The sequence below is a fragment of the Lates calcarifer genome, linkage group LG16_LG22 (assembly GCF_001640805.2).
Source record: "Lates calcarifer isolate ASB-BC8 linkage group LG16_LG22, TLL_Latcal_v3, whole genome shotgun sequence".
Lineage (NCBI taxonomy): Eukaryota > Metazoa > Chordata > Actinopteri > Centropomidae > Lates > Lates calcarifer.
The window spans coordinates 9,593,438-9,609,263 of NC_066848.1; the positions used below are offsets into that span (position 1 = coordinate 9,593,438).

Genomic DNA, 15,826 nt, shown 5'->3' on the forward strand with positions numbered 1-15,826 from the left:
ATTCACTGAAAAAGATTCATTATTTTCTTTCTAAATGGTATGTGAATTCACTACATATGAGTTCGCCTTTAAGTTTCCCATCACCAGTCAGTCACTCAGCTAGCACTCATGAACCTGCACCGCACCCATGTGGGTCAGGGTGCTATTCTTAAAAAAGGTTTCATATTCTAGAAGCTCTTTATTTTAGCTATTCATATACGTATGCTTGATATTTCAATCGACTATAAAAAGTGGTTTACTCACAATAGCACATCCCAGTTGTTTCCAGGTCTAAATATGCCTGTGAGGCCTGTGGTAAAGCCTATTGCTGCATTTATCCTCTCTCAGGTGTAATGTGTTAGGGAAGCAGCAGGGGTAGTAGTGGACTGAGATAGAGGAACGTTAAAGAAAAAAAAGGGTGTTATGTGGAAAGAAACCATGACAGTCTTAGCATATGATCAAACCCACAGCTATGTGAAAACTAAATTGTAAGAGCACCATTTCCTAAAAGGATCACAAACCCACATGAACCTGAAACAGCACAACAAATATCACCAGTGCAGTCTATATATGAAGGACAGCATTGCATTTAAAATGACCTGAAGCTAAATATTTTTCAGTGAGCGGTGATGCTTAGGGTTACAAGTTTTTCCCTTGTGGGTTTCTGGGTTTAACCGCTGAGGTCACACATCTTTATAAATGGGTTTGTTATCTCACCGTTGTACAGACAGGAGGATTTTGAGAGGACAACCACTCCAACTGTTTTAAAGGAATAACCACAAGTCCATTTCCAGCCCCATGGAGACGCCAAAATAGTTCATTCTAGGAAATGGCCTCTGCTTGGCAGAGTAAGTGCACTCTGTGTGTTTGTGTGTGTGTGTGTGTGTGTGTGTGTGTGTGTGTGTGTGTGTCTATGTACTGTATGCGTGTGTTTCTACTGGAAGAGACTGAAAAAATGATTTCTGTGATGATGTTTAGGTAGAACAAGAGTCCAGATTTAACATTTTCTCAGATTCAAGTGAAGTCCCTTAACGATACCGGGCATATTACTTATGTTTAGTCTGTTCTTTGACATGCTGAGATATCACACAGGGAAAAGGTAAATCAAGACAGCTGTACCAAAGATAAAACATCCCACTGCTATTAGTCATGTAGATAAGTTAAGAGGCTGTGCCAGAAAGTATCAAAAAAGGTATTTTGAGCTTTTAAATGTCATCAATGTCCACTGAGAAATTGTTGAAGCATACTTACAACAGCATACTGGATCATAAAATTGTTATGGTAACAATTTGTGTTATGGTAACAATTTGTATTTGTCCCTTTCAAATAAAAAGGCAAGAAAAGGGAAAAGAAATACGGGAAGGACTGCTGCACTTCTACAGTAATAAAAACAAACACATATGGCAGAGGTAAAACACAAGATGGCCAACTTCCCCCAAAGACTGTAGAAATGTCCCAGAAGAGGATTTTTTTTATCAGCTGAATAAGATTAGCTTTTTGTTTTTACTACCCACTGACATCCATTTTCTAGTTGTAGGAGACAATGCAGCTTGGCAAAAAAAAGAAAAATAAAATTGGCAAAGTTGACATTACAATATGTTGATCTGTTGATTTAGATTAAAACAAATCTCAGCTAAGTCATCTTTAATGATGTTATTACTTACAAATGAAATTTGGTGACCTGCAATTTCTGGTTGTTTTGATAAACTGGAGGTGAGGGTCTTGTATTATATATTGTTGTTAGCAGAAGATTTGAATGTTATAAGAATGAATATGCTTATGTTTGACTTTGCTTCAACATCTGATTATTATTCTAAATTCTCATCTTACTCCCCATCTAAAAAATTTTTTAAAAGGCTTTTTATATAATGTATGCAGGTAACAGACATGACGTACATATGTATGCGCACGCATGTACACTACTGGTCATAAGGTTGTAGAACAAGGCCATTTTTCCATTTTATTTAAATTTAAGTCGTTCAAGTACAAGTACAAACAAAGTACAAACGTCAGCAGTAAACTGCCCAAGGTAAAAAAAATAAATAAATAAAGTTGAGGTCACCAAAAACAGCTTTCCTGCATCAGTGGAAGTAAATGAAGCCTTGAAAGTTGATGCAAACATTTCCTACAGGTGCCCCAACATTTGCTGATTACTAATAAACCCTCTGTCTGTGCAAAGGTAGTGTTAGAACAAGCTGTGTTAGTACACCCTCTGATGCATCATTAGGACAATACTGTACTGCAGTAGGTGGCAAGTGATGACTTAAATGACTTATAACCCACTGAACTTTTTTGGGATTAAATGGACAGAAGCCGAGAGCAAAGCAAAGCTGGTGGATGAGTCAAAAATTAAGATAAAAATTTAGGATTTAAAATTCCATGATTCCTTGTTTTTTAAAATAAAGATTAATATTTATTTGTTCTATATCTTAATTTTGGAAACACTATGTAAATTTTCGTACTAACTGGCAAAATGGAGGCGCCCTAAAACTTTTGACCCGTAGTGTTTGTGTGTGCATGTGTGTGTACGTCAAAGGTTTTCTCCTCAGTAACAGACCTACGTCATTCGTGTCCAAGACAGCTGCAGAGGCGTATCACCATGCCAGCGCGCTCTTTGCCAAAACCCTATTCCCAGATTCCTAGATTTCCACAACCCAGTTTCCCTAATCATCCACGGATCTCGGTGTCATGTTCTTGGATGAATGATGGATACCCCTGAGAGTCGAGCATGTGGGTGTTTTTCTTCATACCAATAACACTCTGTTGTTTTAAAACTGATGTTTTTGACAGAATCCTCTTCTCTCCCTTCATGCTCCATTCATAGAAAACACAAGTACGGGCCAACTGGGCCTTGGAATCTCTTCTGGTTGAACCCAGAAGCTCAGTTCCATCAGCACATCAGCTTGACATGGAAGCTGCCCCTTTCCACAGACACAGGATAAGTTTACCATACTCCTACACTTACCATATTTACTGAGTGTTAAGGGCTAACACTAAGTGGGGCCATGGGTGTGAATTTTGCCCCCCCCCCCAGCCTTGGACTTAGCCACGGTCCCACTAAGCCCAATGAGCTGTGCAGCTGCACAGCAGAGTTGGGTTACCAGGCCAGTGAATGACAAGAGCAGGTTGAGTGGCAGACTGGGGCATACAGAGGTGCACAACACATCCCGTCATCTGCCACAGGAAGTTCATGCTACTACTGGCTTTGTTTGAATGTACTGCTTGTAGATGTGTGTATGTGAGTGGGGGTGTTTGTGCGTGTGTGTGTGTATATTTCTGTAAGTCACTCTACCAGATATACTGAACACGTGTGTTGCTAATCTCAGTGTCACTTGGTGTCAATGCTATATTGGACCTATGGCCCTATATGGTTTCTCAGTGCTCTCACTATGAAGGCTCTTTCTCTGTATAACTCCCCAAAATTAAAATATGTCAACAGGTAGTGGCCACAGCACTTTTTCATAACAACAACAGCCGTCTGTCTGCTATGATGCTGTAAAAGAGAAAAGCCATCTGATACAGCATGTCTCCAGCATCCCTGATAAGCCTTATCTGTTTACGCTCCGGTCACTACTGCAGTCTCTTCTCTCTCTCTCTCTCTCTCTCTCTCTCTCTCTCTTTCTTCGGTAACCTGACTGAGTGAGTGTTAGAGCAGAGACAGATGCAGGGCCTTCAGAGCCTTCGCTGCGACTGGAAGGAAGATCAGGGGTCAGCCTGTAAAAACATTCCCATGGTGAACCCCCCCCCCAGCCTTCATCCTTGCCAGAAACTTCCTAACACACTACAGGGCAGCACATACTGATAGAGAGGAGAGGCAGAAAACGCTTTGAAATGAAAAGCAGGTCATTTTTGACAGTAAGTAAAAGGGCCATCACCAAGATCTATTTTCAGTTGAAAGTTACATAAGTACTGCATGGGTGAAAAAATAAAACCTACAATTACACTTAAGTTAGACAGAACACAGTGTGACAGTTAAAAAGTATATACATCTAATAGTATGTTAAGAAAGTATATTATTTTCTCAAGAAACTTCATACTTTATGAACTGGGGATAGCCAACTTCTGTTTCACTCTAGACAAACGTCTAAAGTGAGTTGATACATATTTCATATGACTTTTCACAGTACTAGCATGCCATAAAAGTTCTGCATAGTGGAAGCATCCTGTAAGTGCAACAGTGGGTGGTAAAGGTTTAATTTAGCCTTAATTTTGATAACATAGTATGACTATGAGTATATTTTCTACCAGCATGCTTTTCTCCAAATCCTTTTTGTTGGCTCCTTTCTCTCAGAAACTTTAACTTCTAACAATTTATGATGTTACTGATTCCCAAATATGTATGTTTATATACAAGATCCATATTGTTTCATGTCTTACTTTCAAGACTACAAGAATGCAGAGGTTGATTTTCAATGAGATGTAGGCTTCCTTTATTGCACAGTATACATTGTAAGTAGGTTATTACATTATTTAACAGAGGTAGCCCTTTGTGGGTCCCTGCACATTACTTTTTACTGTTCATGTTATCTCCTTTGATTTTAACTTGTGAGAAATAAATAAAAATAAGACCTTGTCACTAGAATATGCAAGCACACACCCCTGTGACTTTACATATTGATCAGAACTGTGGTTCAATCTGTGGTTAACACTGTCCTGATTCCTGAGAGGGCTAGAGCTCCTGGATAGCCTGCCAAAAGGACTTCAAGATACTTAGACATAAAGAGAAGGAGAAGGAAAAAACTGTTACAAAATCAAAACCACAGAAGAGGCCCCTGTAGTCTATATGTTTACACTTAGACAAACAGACTATATAGGACCGCCTGTGAGGTTTGTTGTTGTAGTTCTCTTTTTTTCTCTGTAAGATCCAAGGCTCTATCCAAACATACTTGAGTCTGACGCACCACTGTGATGCAGTGAAGGCCCTGCCGGGGGAACAATACAGGCCTGCCTTCCTGACCTCTCTGTCGAGCAGATCCTACAGACATACAATGACTGCCTTAATTACCAGACTCCATTCCCACCACTAGGGCTTTCCCCAATGGTGCCCATTCAGAGCCACAGTCTCTCCCTAAGGTGCCCATTCAAGTGCAACACAAAGCCAGCAGTGTCAGTCCCTGATCTCTTGACACCAAATCCAGTCCTGTGTGCCAGCACTCGCAGCTTCACAGTGTCCCTGTCTGTCCGTCTGCTTGTCCGTCCTCTCCGCCAGTCTGTCTCATATCATGGAAGAATCTCTGTTGTTCACATGTGACAAGAATCGGGGAGCAATTAGTTCGACCACATACCGATTGACCAGTGGAGATAAGCACGAAATTTAGTTGTTGGTTTCATGTGGAAGTATGAGTCTGCTGGTTTGATGTGTGGGTCCATTCTGAAGTTGTTTTCGCCCTTTCTCAGCTCACTAATGAGTTAAAGTGAAGAGAGACAAGCTTATGGTAACTGTCAGGGTGTAGAAAATCATGTAAACACCTCATGTAAAGTGCCTGTTAAATCTCTAAAGTAGCTTAATCAAGGTAGTTTAAATTCCAATTAACTGTAATTGTCAGCTGTTACTCAGTCCTTTAGTATATAAGTTTTATAAGAGAGAAAAAAAGCATGATCTCAAGGGACCAGGTCATCTGAATACAAACTGCTGAATCTAGAGCTGAAAATAGCAATTATTACCATAACTGATTAACCTGTAGATTATTTTCTTGATTAATCAAATACTTTTTTAGTCATAAAACATCAGAAAACCGTGAAAAGTGCCCATCACAAGTTGTGAAATCTCAAGATAATTTCTTTGAATGTTTTATTTTGTCTGTAACCAGCAGTTGATCAGCAATTTGATTAATTGATCAATCATTGCAACTCTGGTTACATCAACCAAAAAATGGAAAATAATTTACTTTGTAAGCGGCAACACTCTTAAACATACATAAAAAAGGAACAGTAATTAATTGTATATGACACTGTACTGTAGACATATATGGTATACAGGGTGTTGACAATACTGATGTGATGATGTGTTATTTAAACATACTGTATGAGAAGTGGCTATATGAGAGAACATTAGCATTTAGTATGAGCTAACAAACCCTTCTGGCCCTGGTGTGCTAACAGGACATCACACTGTAGTGAAAATGTGACCTTTGACCCTCCGATCCCTCCCTCCCCTCTCAGTGAAAGGCAAACCATCCTGTTCTGGTTCCTGAGGTCTCAGTGTATGGCTGCTGACCCTCATGACACTGTAGCTGTGTTAAGAACACAAGCCAAAGTGTTGTTACTGTACAAGTAATTGCTGGTATTGTTCCCATTTATCTTATGACCCTGGTAAGTTTTATAAATATCCTGATATACTGCAGATGTTTGGCTGTAGAAGTGCAATAGTATTTAGTAGAAAAGTAAAACATTACATTTTAAATGGGTTTATGCTGAGGCACTATAAGAGGAAACGAAAATAAAAGAGGTAAAGCATGAGGAAACCAGATTCTAAAATGAGTGGTGACCTGGTTTCTCTCATGCTGCAAAGACAAGCTTACGTAAAGCAATGTGACGAGCAACTGCCCCAAACAGTCTATTGTTTATTTTCTTTTATTAACTCCAGCCCGCGTTTTACAGTGCTGGCTCAGCAGTGTGGCAGGAAAAAGATTCATATAACAAAGTATTATATAAGAAACTTTCCGAATTAAGCTAATAGAAAATAAACATCTAGCATATTTTAGACAATGCACCCTTAGTCTTGAGTGTTAAAGAAGCTCTAATCAGATGATAGGAGGTGCAAAATCCATTTGAGAAAAAAACGACTGATGGACTTAGTGTCAGCTTAGCTTCACCTAAAAGATGCTAAATAATATCTTATGACTCAGGCTAAGCTGACACTAAGTCAGTAGACGCTGTATTGTCTTCATACAGGTTTTTCCTGATGATGTATTTCATCATATTTTAACTTTTAATCTGAGAGCAGCTGTGAGTTTACCTGCCTGATAATAAACGTAACAGTGCACCGCCTCCCAGAGATAGGATTTATAAGTGTCACAGTTACCAAAACAGGAAATGGTCCAATTGTTGTCTCAGCAAAAACCGAGAGGAAGAATGGGATTTCTGTACAGAACACAAACCAGCTGGCAGGAAACCGCACTTTTATCATTCTTTTAACTTTGATTTCCTTTGAGAGGAAGTGCCCTCAGTCCCCCTTTCGCTGGCTTGCTGTCTCTCAGCCCCTGTGCCCTTCACGGGCTTTCAAACTATACCCTCTCTGTGCCTGACACAGACAAACTCAGTAGGGCTCCGTGCCATGAGAGTGACACATCCAAACTCCCTCCCTGCCACAGCAAATAACTGCAGCCATTTCAGAAATTGCCCCAGGGTACAGAGATCATGGGGGTAAAATGTAAAGCATTCTCTCATGACAAATGCTGAAGTGTGATTGTGGTGTTGAGAGATTGTTTATCGACAGGGTTAACAAACTGCAGGATGCACAGAGGGAGAAAGATAATGAAACAAAGGCAAGAAGACGACAGAAAACAGCTGGCGGAGGCAGAGGAAAATGTAAATACATGATTTTACTATAGATATCTTTCAGTGAAGGCAGGAGTTGGTTAAATAGAGATTAGAAAAGCTAAAGGACAGATGTAGAATCTATGTTTTTTCTCTTCTCAGGAACATTAGCCTCCAGGGGACAATTAACATCTCAAGACGCTAAGCCCACATAATCTGTTGCACTATAGAATAATCAGCACTGGAATAACTATCAAAGAAGGCTAGCAAGCTATTAGACTATTTAAAAGCATGTTTCCAATACAAGAGTTGATAAATGTTTTGCCAGAAGCTTGAAGCAGATCTGTTATTAAAGTGGATTTGAGATGGGTTTTTTTTTTTTTTGGACTGGAAAATTTGAATTTTACAGGAAGCTACAGGCTAGCTTATGAACCAAATTCCCTGCAAAGGGAGAGGAAGAAGTGTTGGTTTAAATGCCAGGACCAGCTGGAGAAAAAAAACATGAACCGGGTGAAGTGAATAAGACAGCTTTTCCATCCTTTCACTACTACAGAGTTACCCACAAGCAAGGCACTTAAACTGTTTCTGATTAACAGTCACAGCTGAAAAATAGCAACAGTTTAACACGATGGGAGTACTCTGTCTTCCAGATGTGGATGTGGTAGCCTAACCTCTATTTGCAAATATCCACCTGGGACTCTTAGATGAATAAAAAAAAATCTTACCTAACATACTTGTTAACTGGTAAAATAAATTAAGGAAATGTCTATTTTAACCATTAAGTGGACCAGTCTTCCTAATTCCCTAGATCCAAATTTATGAAAACTGCTGTTTATTCTATTCTATAACCCCCCAAATCTTGCAAGGAATAAATTTGTTAGAGAAAAGGTGGAGAAAGTGCTCACAAGGTGGAACTCATCTTGGGACCTTAACCTGATTCAATTAAGACTTTAATATTAGAGTGACAAACAGCAGGAAATTGTGTGTTCCCACATAGGGCTAAAATACTTGTTTTCCAAAACTGTGCTGTGTGATGATGTAACACTAGTAAATTATAAACTTGCAATGTGTATTTGGCACATTATCCCCCACCTATTCTGCCCCCATCCCCTAGTACAACAACAAACTGAAACATTAAAACAAAGTGGTTGCACAATTATCCCTGCACGACTGCCAGCCAATTCGGAAAAAAGGATCACAGCTCTGTCAAACGCAAACACTGGGAGATTTAAAACCAAATACGTTTCTGTCAAAACAACAACCGCTGATGTTTGTTATGGTAGATGAAGTGGGCTGCAGTAATGACAAGTCATTAAGTTTATCACCACAGCCAAAGGAAAAGCACACATTTTGGCAAGTCACACATTACTCAAAGCATGATTTGCTTCTGGTGTGAAGAGGCCCTCACTTCACAGCTCGCCTCAGGTCTCCGTGTTGACACTGTTATGGGAGATTATGGTGACCATTTGTCACAGAGGACAGGCCGCTGCTGAAATTACCGCCGCATGAGGTGTGAGGTCCATCACAGTAATTGGCATATGGTCACAGATACAGACCAGATAACACACTAGGGGAGATCCAGACATGGCCAAATCACAGGAGCAGGGATGAGAGGAAATGTCAGCACTTGTACTTATTAAAGTGAAACAGGACAACCTTTTGAAATCAATTCTCATTCATTCAGCAGAATATAGTAACTTGAATAATGTGTTGGCGTATGTCGGCTTACTGTTAACACTGCATGATCTGCCATTCAGATATCGCTACAGAGAGAACTAGAGGAGAGCTAAAAAGAAAAAAATAAAGTTTGAAATTGATGCTATATATACACACATTCCACAGACACCATAACTGTTTGAACAAAAGGCACATTATCCTAGTGCGATAAAGACAGCTCTGTATGTGGATCAATGGGCTCCATGTGTTTCTGATCAACACAGTAACTGTGATGCTCTTGGAGCTACTCTTTGCTTCTGCCCCCGTCTTCTTTTTTACAGATGGACACATCCAGTACATTCCATGTTTAAGCGTAGTCATTGGATTAATGTATAATAAATTAAATTTGTCTCACAGCAGGCCAAAAAAAAGACAAATCTGTATCATCACTGGCTGTTTCATCTGTATCTGTGCCATCAAAGCAATGAAAAATACGCATATGCAGCAGCCTCTTATTAGAAGTTTTTTATTGCTACAGTGATGTTTTAGGAAATATGCTTATTATGCTTTCTTGCTGAGAGTTAGATAAGAAAATTGACACCACTTTCATGGCTGTCTGTTAAATATAACGCTACAGAGGAGCTGGTTAGCTTAACTTGGATTTTTGGCTGATTGTTTCCAGTCTTTGTGCTGTGCCTAGTTAACCAACTGCTGGCTGAGGCCTTATATTAAATAGACAGATATGAGAGTAATATGAATCTCCTCAACTGACAAGAAAGTGAATAACCATATGTCTGGACTGTTGCTCAAAATCCCCCCAAAACATATTTTTTCAATCAGTTTATTATGAATAAGAAGCTCCTACATGAGCACAAAGTTTTCTGCCATAGTTTAAACAGTTTAGGTGACAGTGCATGTGGGCGGGAATCAGTTGGAAAAAGGCAATCTCTTTGTTTCAGTGGGAATTTAGCAACATTTGAATCAAAGTTTCATTATTAAGAGTGTTAACTTCTTAATAAAGAGTGCCTGACATTGGTTTTCAGCTTTGATTGTTGCACATACACACACAGAGATAAAAAATTCACATTATGCAATATAATGCATCTAAGATTTGAAACCACATTTTCAGGCTTCAACAGAAATAGGCGAAAGGGTGAAAGCAGTAGCAGTAATGAATGTTATGTCAGTTATTTTTGGCTTTAAAGCTTCTATAAAAATAAGTATTCTACCAGTTTCAAAATATCTGAAATTTCTCAGAAGAAGGAAAAAAAACATGCCCAGGAAACTATAATTCTGAAGGACTGAACCCGGGGAATGCATTACAGCCAGGAATGGGGCATAGTAACTCAGGAGTCCACTGTAAGTCAGAGACACACATAAAACACACACTCACCAGCACACACAACAACAGCAGCAGCAGCAGCCGCCACCCCCACATGTCCACAAACCTGCATTCCGGCAAAGACATTTTCCATGAGTTAATCTTTCTACAGGGAGACATAGCAAGATGTCATTCAATGCATCATTTTGATCACTCAAATCAAGAGGTGGGGGCCAACTGTTGAAAGGATTAGTCCACTGAACAGAACCAAATCATGAGTGCAAGTGGAAGACATCTTGGAAGGGGGCCAAAGCGTGGCAGTGAGGGGCATTCTGCTCATAACTGGGGGAGCGACCTCATTTTCCGAATAAAAGCCAGTTTACATAACACCTCTGTCCCCATGACAGGCAGCACTGGGCAGCTGCTGCCAGGCCTGCGGCTTTCACTCAACTACCAAGAGTTCCCTGAAAAAATAATTCTCTCAGCACGGCCACAAGCCTCCTCTGTGCATTTCCAATATTAACATGTTATAACAAAAAAAAGGGTCTTAAATTACAAGTAATGCATAAACACTTCGGTAACCTCAGCTATTTAATTGCCCCAACTTTTAATCTCCCAGAACCGATGGAAAGGACAGAAAAATGATCAACTAGGTGATGGATCCAACACCAACTAAATCTCCTTCACCTGCAAGTCTTTGTAGAGCTAGGGTGGTTTTAAAGCATGTGATATTTTGATCAAAAAATCTTACTTTGTTGAATTAAATTGACTATACACTAATTTGAGTGTATATTGGGGGAAGACTGTACATGTCATCTCTGCCTCATTTCATACTTGAAGATAGATAAAAATAGTTATTTTCAAGCCAAATCTTAATCCTCAAATGACAACAGCTTAGTGCTGGTGCATGATGGATGGAGGTTGAAGGATAGCAAAAAAGGCAGAGCAGGTGTATGGTAGATTTAGATTTTAAAAAAAGGTATGAGTGATTTCCTAAAACAACTGGGCGCTGTAGTTTTTTGTTAACGTTACTCGAGCAGGTGTCAATAATGCAGTTGTTGGGGACTATTTTCTGCAGTGGATTAACACACATTTTGGTGTTGGAACATGTCACTCGGTGGAAAAGTGTGTCTATCTAAAAATATCTAAGCTCTATGGTAAAAAGTCACAGTACAAAACAGCACAATAAAACATGTTGAGGTGAAGCAGAAGAGGAAGACTGTACATGTCATCAGAATGTGATTCTCCTCGCTGGACAGGGATGACAAACTTTAGCAGCGCTCTGTGAAGCAGGAGCCTCTGTTTTCATTGGCAAAGAACCTCTGGACAGGACAAACTATTAGCGGGGACACATTCATCCTCAAATGCATTCCAGCGCAGGCAGATACCAGAAACTCCAATGGTCACACAATCGATCACTGTGCTTTGCGAAACAGAGTAAGGACAGGACAAGAAAATATTGTTCGGAAAATGACACACAAGGGTTGGCTAATAGGTGAGTCAAGCGCTCCTGCCATTAAAAACTCATGTTTCTATTGCGAGAGATGTGTGTCACATCTGTTATTTGGGTCTTCGGCTGGTTAAGTAAGGCTGTGCTATCCTTGGCTAGGCATGCAATGACAGGTGACTGGGCAATAGTGTAAGTGATGCAGCACAAATGAAAGGTAAATTTATGGAGGAAAAAAAACCCCAGGAGAGACCTAAATAAGTACGATGGTGTTGAACTGTGTAGGTGCGGAGGTCGTTTGGAGACATTTTGCTGCTTTCTGAGTTACTGTTGGCAGTTTAACGAACAGCTGAAATATAAACCAGAGGACGGCTGAGTGTGATTTCAAGGTCCACTCCTGAATGCATACATCTATTGCAAGATTGATTTCACTGCTTCTACTGTCAAGGGGATTTTGCTTAATACAGCAACATTCTAGCCTTTTCAGTTTAAAATGGGACAGTGAGGCTGATCAGTTTAAATGTGTAGAACACATGGTTTTAAAAAATGTGGTCATATGGAAAAGATAATAAACACACAGGATTATGTATTACTTAATGTACACCTGCTGCAGTGATGAGTATCAGTATCATTTGATCAATGCTCACATCAACAATTACAACATTACATAAGGGAAAAAGAAAGGCAAAAGTTACATGTTGCATGATATACTATGGCCCAAAATTCCCCCTGGAATTGTCAGTAGATGATCTAATTCCCACACTTTGGAGGACTTTTGGAGTTTGGAGCTGTCCAGGAGATATTTCATCAGTACACAGGTCTTTTACAGACCTCCCGAGACCAGTCATCATATGTCATAAAGCAAGTCAAAGCATTTTAATCTCACATCTGCTCCTCATTACCATTCCATGCAAAAGAAACTCAGGGCTGGGGTTAGAGCAGTTGCACCTCACCCAGGGAAGGGGAGAGAAGAAACAGGAGAGAGGCAAAGGAGAGACACAGAGAGAGAGGGGAGAGATTATTAGGCACCATAGGTCCAACAAAAAAACAAGTCTGTGTAAAAATTCCATGATTCTAGGAGGAAAGTGCCATCATGTTCCCCTTATGAAATCAGATCACTTCCAGGCCTTAGTCCCAGCCATGGAATTATGGAGCTATATAACACCACAATGACAGATCCACCACAGCTATTTAATAGTCCATCCCTCCTTCAGCGACTCCACAAAATCTCACTTCATGAACACTATATTAGTAACTCATAAGCACATGTTTTTCTGTCATTTACATTGATATTGAGTGATTGCACACTTGCATCAACAGGTGACTAACCAGGGTCTTATTCTTAAACAAGACATTTCCACCCAGATTTCATTTAAAGTGACCTGGATTATCTAAAACCTGGAGTTCTTCTGGTGCTTTCCAAGATGAGTTTAGATTTCAGGAGATGACAGCAGCTAGGACACCATTAGTCACACATTACTGTGCTGTAACCTCAAGGTGGATTCACCATGGTGCCTCCCAAGATTAAAAAAAAACCTGCATCATCATCATAGACTGACTCAGTGGAAAACTGGAAGGCAGAGGAATGCGACTAGATTAACATATCTTCAGGTTCATGTCAGAAAAGATGGCTGCTACAGCATTTGTTCGTGTTTATTTTTTTAAATATATATTCTTGAAAACAAGCTGACATGGCCAACACAGTGATCCAGTACTCAGTCAGACAGTTTCACCTTTGACTCTTGATCTAGCCCAATAAATTTATCAATCATGGTTATAACGCTTGGTTTTATGTAGTGTAATGCCGTGGCAGTTAAGATGCACACAAGCACACATATACACACTCACACACATGACTACAGAAGACAGAGGCCAGCCTGTTTAACAAGTAGGTCAGATCAGAGCCAAAAAGAGAGAGAGAGAGAGAGAGAGAAAAAGATAGAAAGGCACTGGCTGGAGCTAGCACAACTTTAAGCACCATCAGTGGACACTGAAGAAGTCTAAAGTCACATAGCTGTTGCAAAGTTAAACATAGGATTAGTAATTGAACAATTGAAAGGTACTGTATGCATACCCACTAAGAGGGACTTTGATGATGTAAGCTATTTGTGTCATCTGAAGCCTGGATTATGTAATACATGTGTGTTACAACTCTCACCTGAGGGCAGTCTTTGATGTAATGGCCCTTGTTGAAGCACAGGTGGCACAAGTAGTTGGGCGGGGGTCTTTTGTTGGGTTTTCTTGGCTCTGAAGAAAGGGAAAGGTCTGAGAAATGGTCCGTCAGGGAGTTGAGTCCATCCACGATGTTGTTCAGGGAGCCATAGGGTGACACATTCTTATACACGTTGTTGTTTAAGGCCTATAAAAATGAGAATTATATCAGACAAGGTTCAATTGTCACATTTAATTCTTCAGATTCTTCCTCTAATTCTGTTTGTCAAGCCTCATATATTGTACATGAGATAAACAAGTCTTGGGACTCCTTCACATTCAATTGACATTCAATTCCCAGCTGTCAGAGTTTGTAGGACTTGCTGACATACATTATGCTGGACAACATTACCACATACAAGATAGCATCTTTGCATTTATGGTTTAGAGGTCCAAAAATGCAGAGACTAATCATCAATTTCCCTTATGTGCACTATGTCCTATTTTCTGTTGCGCAAAAAAATGAAGAAAAAAAACCCTCCAAGATCATTGCTCTCATTAAATTCAGAACATCTGGCGAGAGGCCCAGCTGTGCTCATGAGCTGGAAAAGTACTGAGCATGTCCACAGAGAAAGACACGACTTTACAGAGGATGACTCATTGTAAACAAGATGGGAGGCATGTTCCCTCGTCGGCCTGTGTGAAACATCAGCAATGTCACCATGCACTGTTGGCGGTAAACTAGCCATGGTCAGTGTTTGTAGTCTGCTCGGAGCCATAGAACGCAGTGTTGCATGCCACAGGACCCAGTGAATCCATGGAAGATGCTCTCTGAATATTAATAACAGGGGAAGTGCTGCCTGCAGTTTCCCTTCTCATTCTGTTCAAATGCAATCCAGAAATGACTGTCCAGAAGGAACTGACCTCTGAGTGAAATTATGCTTTAGGCAAGCTGCTGACTAAACAAGTCTAACTAGCCATCTGCCTTAGCATTTAATAGTTTAACTGCTCTAATAACAAATGTTTGAGACATCACTCGCAAGTAAAAACATCACTTGAGTGCATAGGCGTGATGGAATCCACAGATAAATTGTTCCTCATCACTGACTGTCCTTTTAGGATACAGGCTTGTGTCTGGGAAATAGTGTTACTGTTGACGTTTAATGTTGCACAGCACAGAAACCTTAGACTTGGCAACCCGGCCAGCAGCTAAAGCCAAAGCTTTATCTGCAGGCTGTGAGATTGTCTTGCTAACCAGCTCCAGCTTTAAGACTCATGTTCATTTATTACATGTAGTCGTCGTAAATCAAGCGTTACGGCTCTGTAGCTTCTCAAGTTTTCCATCTGCCGTGTGTTTTTAGCTCTGTGTATAGCTGTGTTATGTATTACCAACCCCTTGCGGAAATGTACACGTTTGTGTATTTGCTAAACTTAAGTCTTAGCGCAGATTGTTAAATTATTCTAACAAATATAAAACAGGAAACTCTGCTAGGTTTATGCTCCTCACATTTCTTCAGTTTGGCCTGAAACCTCCTACTGTCAGCCCAGAGGAAACAGATTTCACACACATCTGCTAATGGTGGGGTGAGACTGTTTGTTTATTTTGTGTGTCTGTGAGTGAATGAGTGAGTGACTGAGTGACTGACTGACTCAGCGGGAGGCTGTGTGTTTTTGCCTGTGCCAATAGATGTGTATGTACGTGTTAGCCTACACAATGAGGACTGAACTAGTATCATGTCTAGTGGTCACTTTATGTCCACAAGTGGGGGGTGGGGGACAACTGCAGCAGGTCT

The 15,826-nt window shown here is 40.2% G+C and overlaps 1 protein-coding gene across 1 annotated transcript in view; it reads right to left on the reverse strand.

Annotated features, from left to right (window-relative positions):
- Nucleotides 1–15,826, reverse strand: part of zcchc24 (zinc finger, CCHC domain containing 24) — a 34,752-nt gene that overhangs the window by 16,461 nt on the left and 2,465 nt on the right. The window contains 1 exon segment of the mRNA XM_018696768.2: nucleotides 14,041–14,241. Coding sequence (XP_018552284.1) covers nucleotides 14,041–14,241 — 201 coding nt within the window.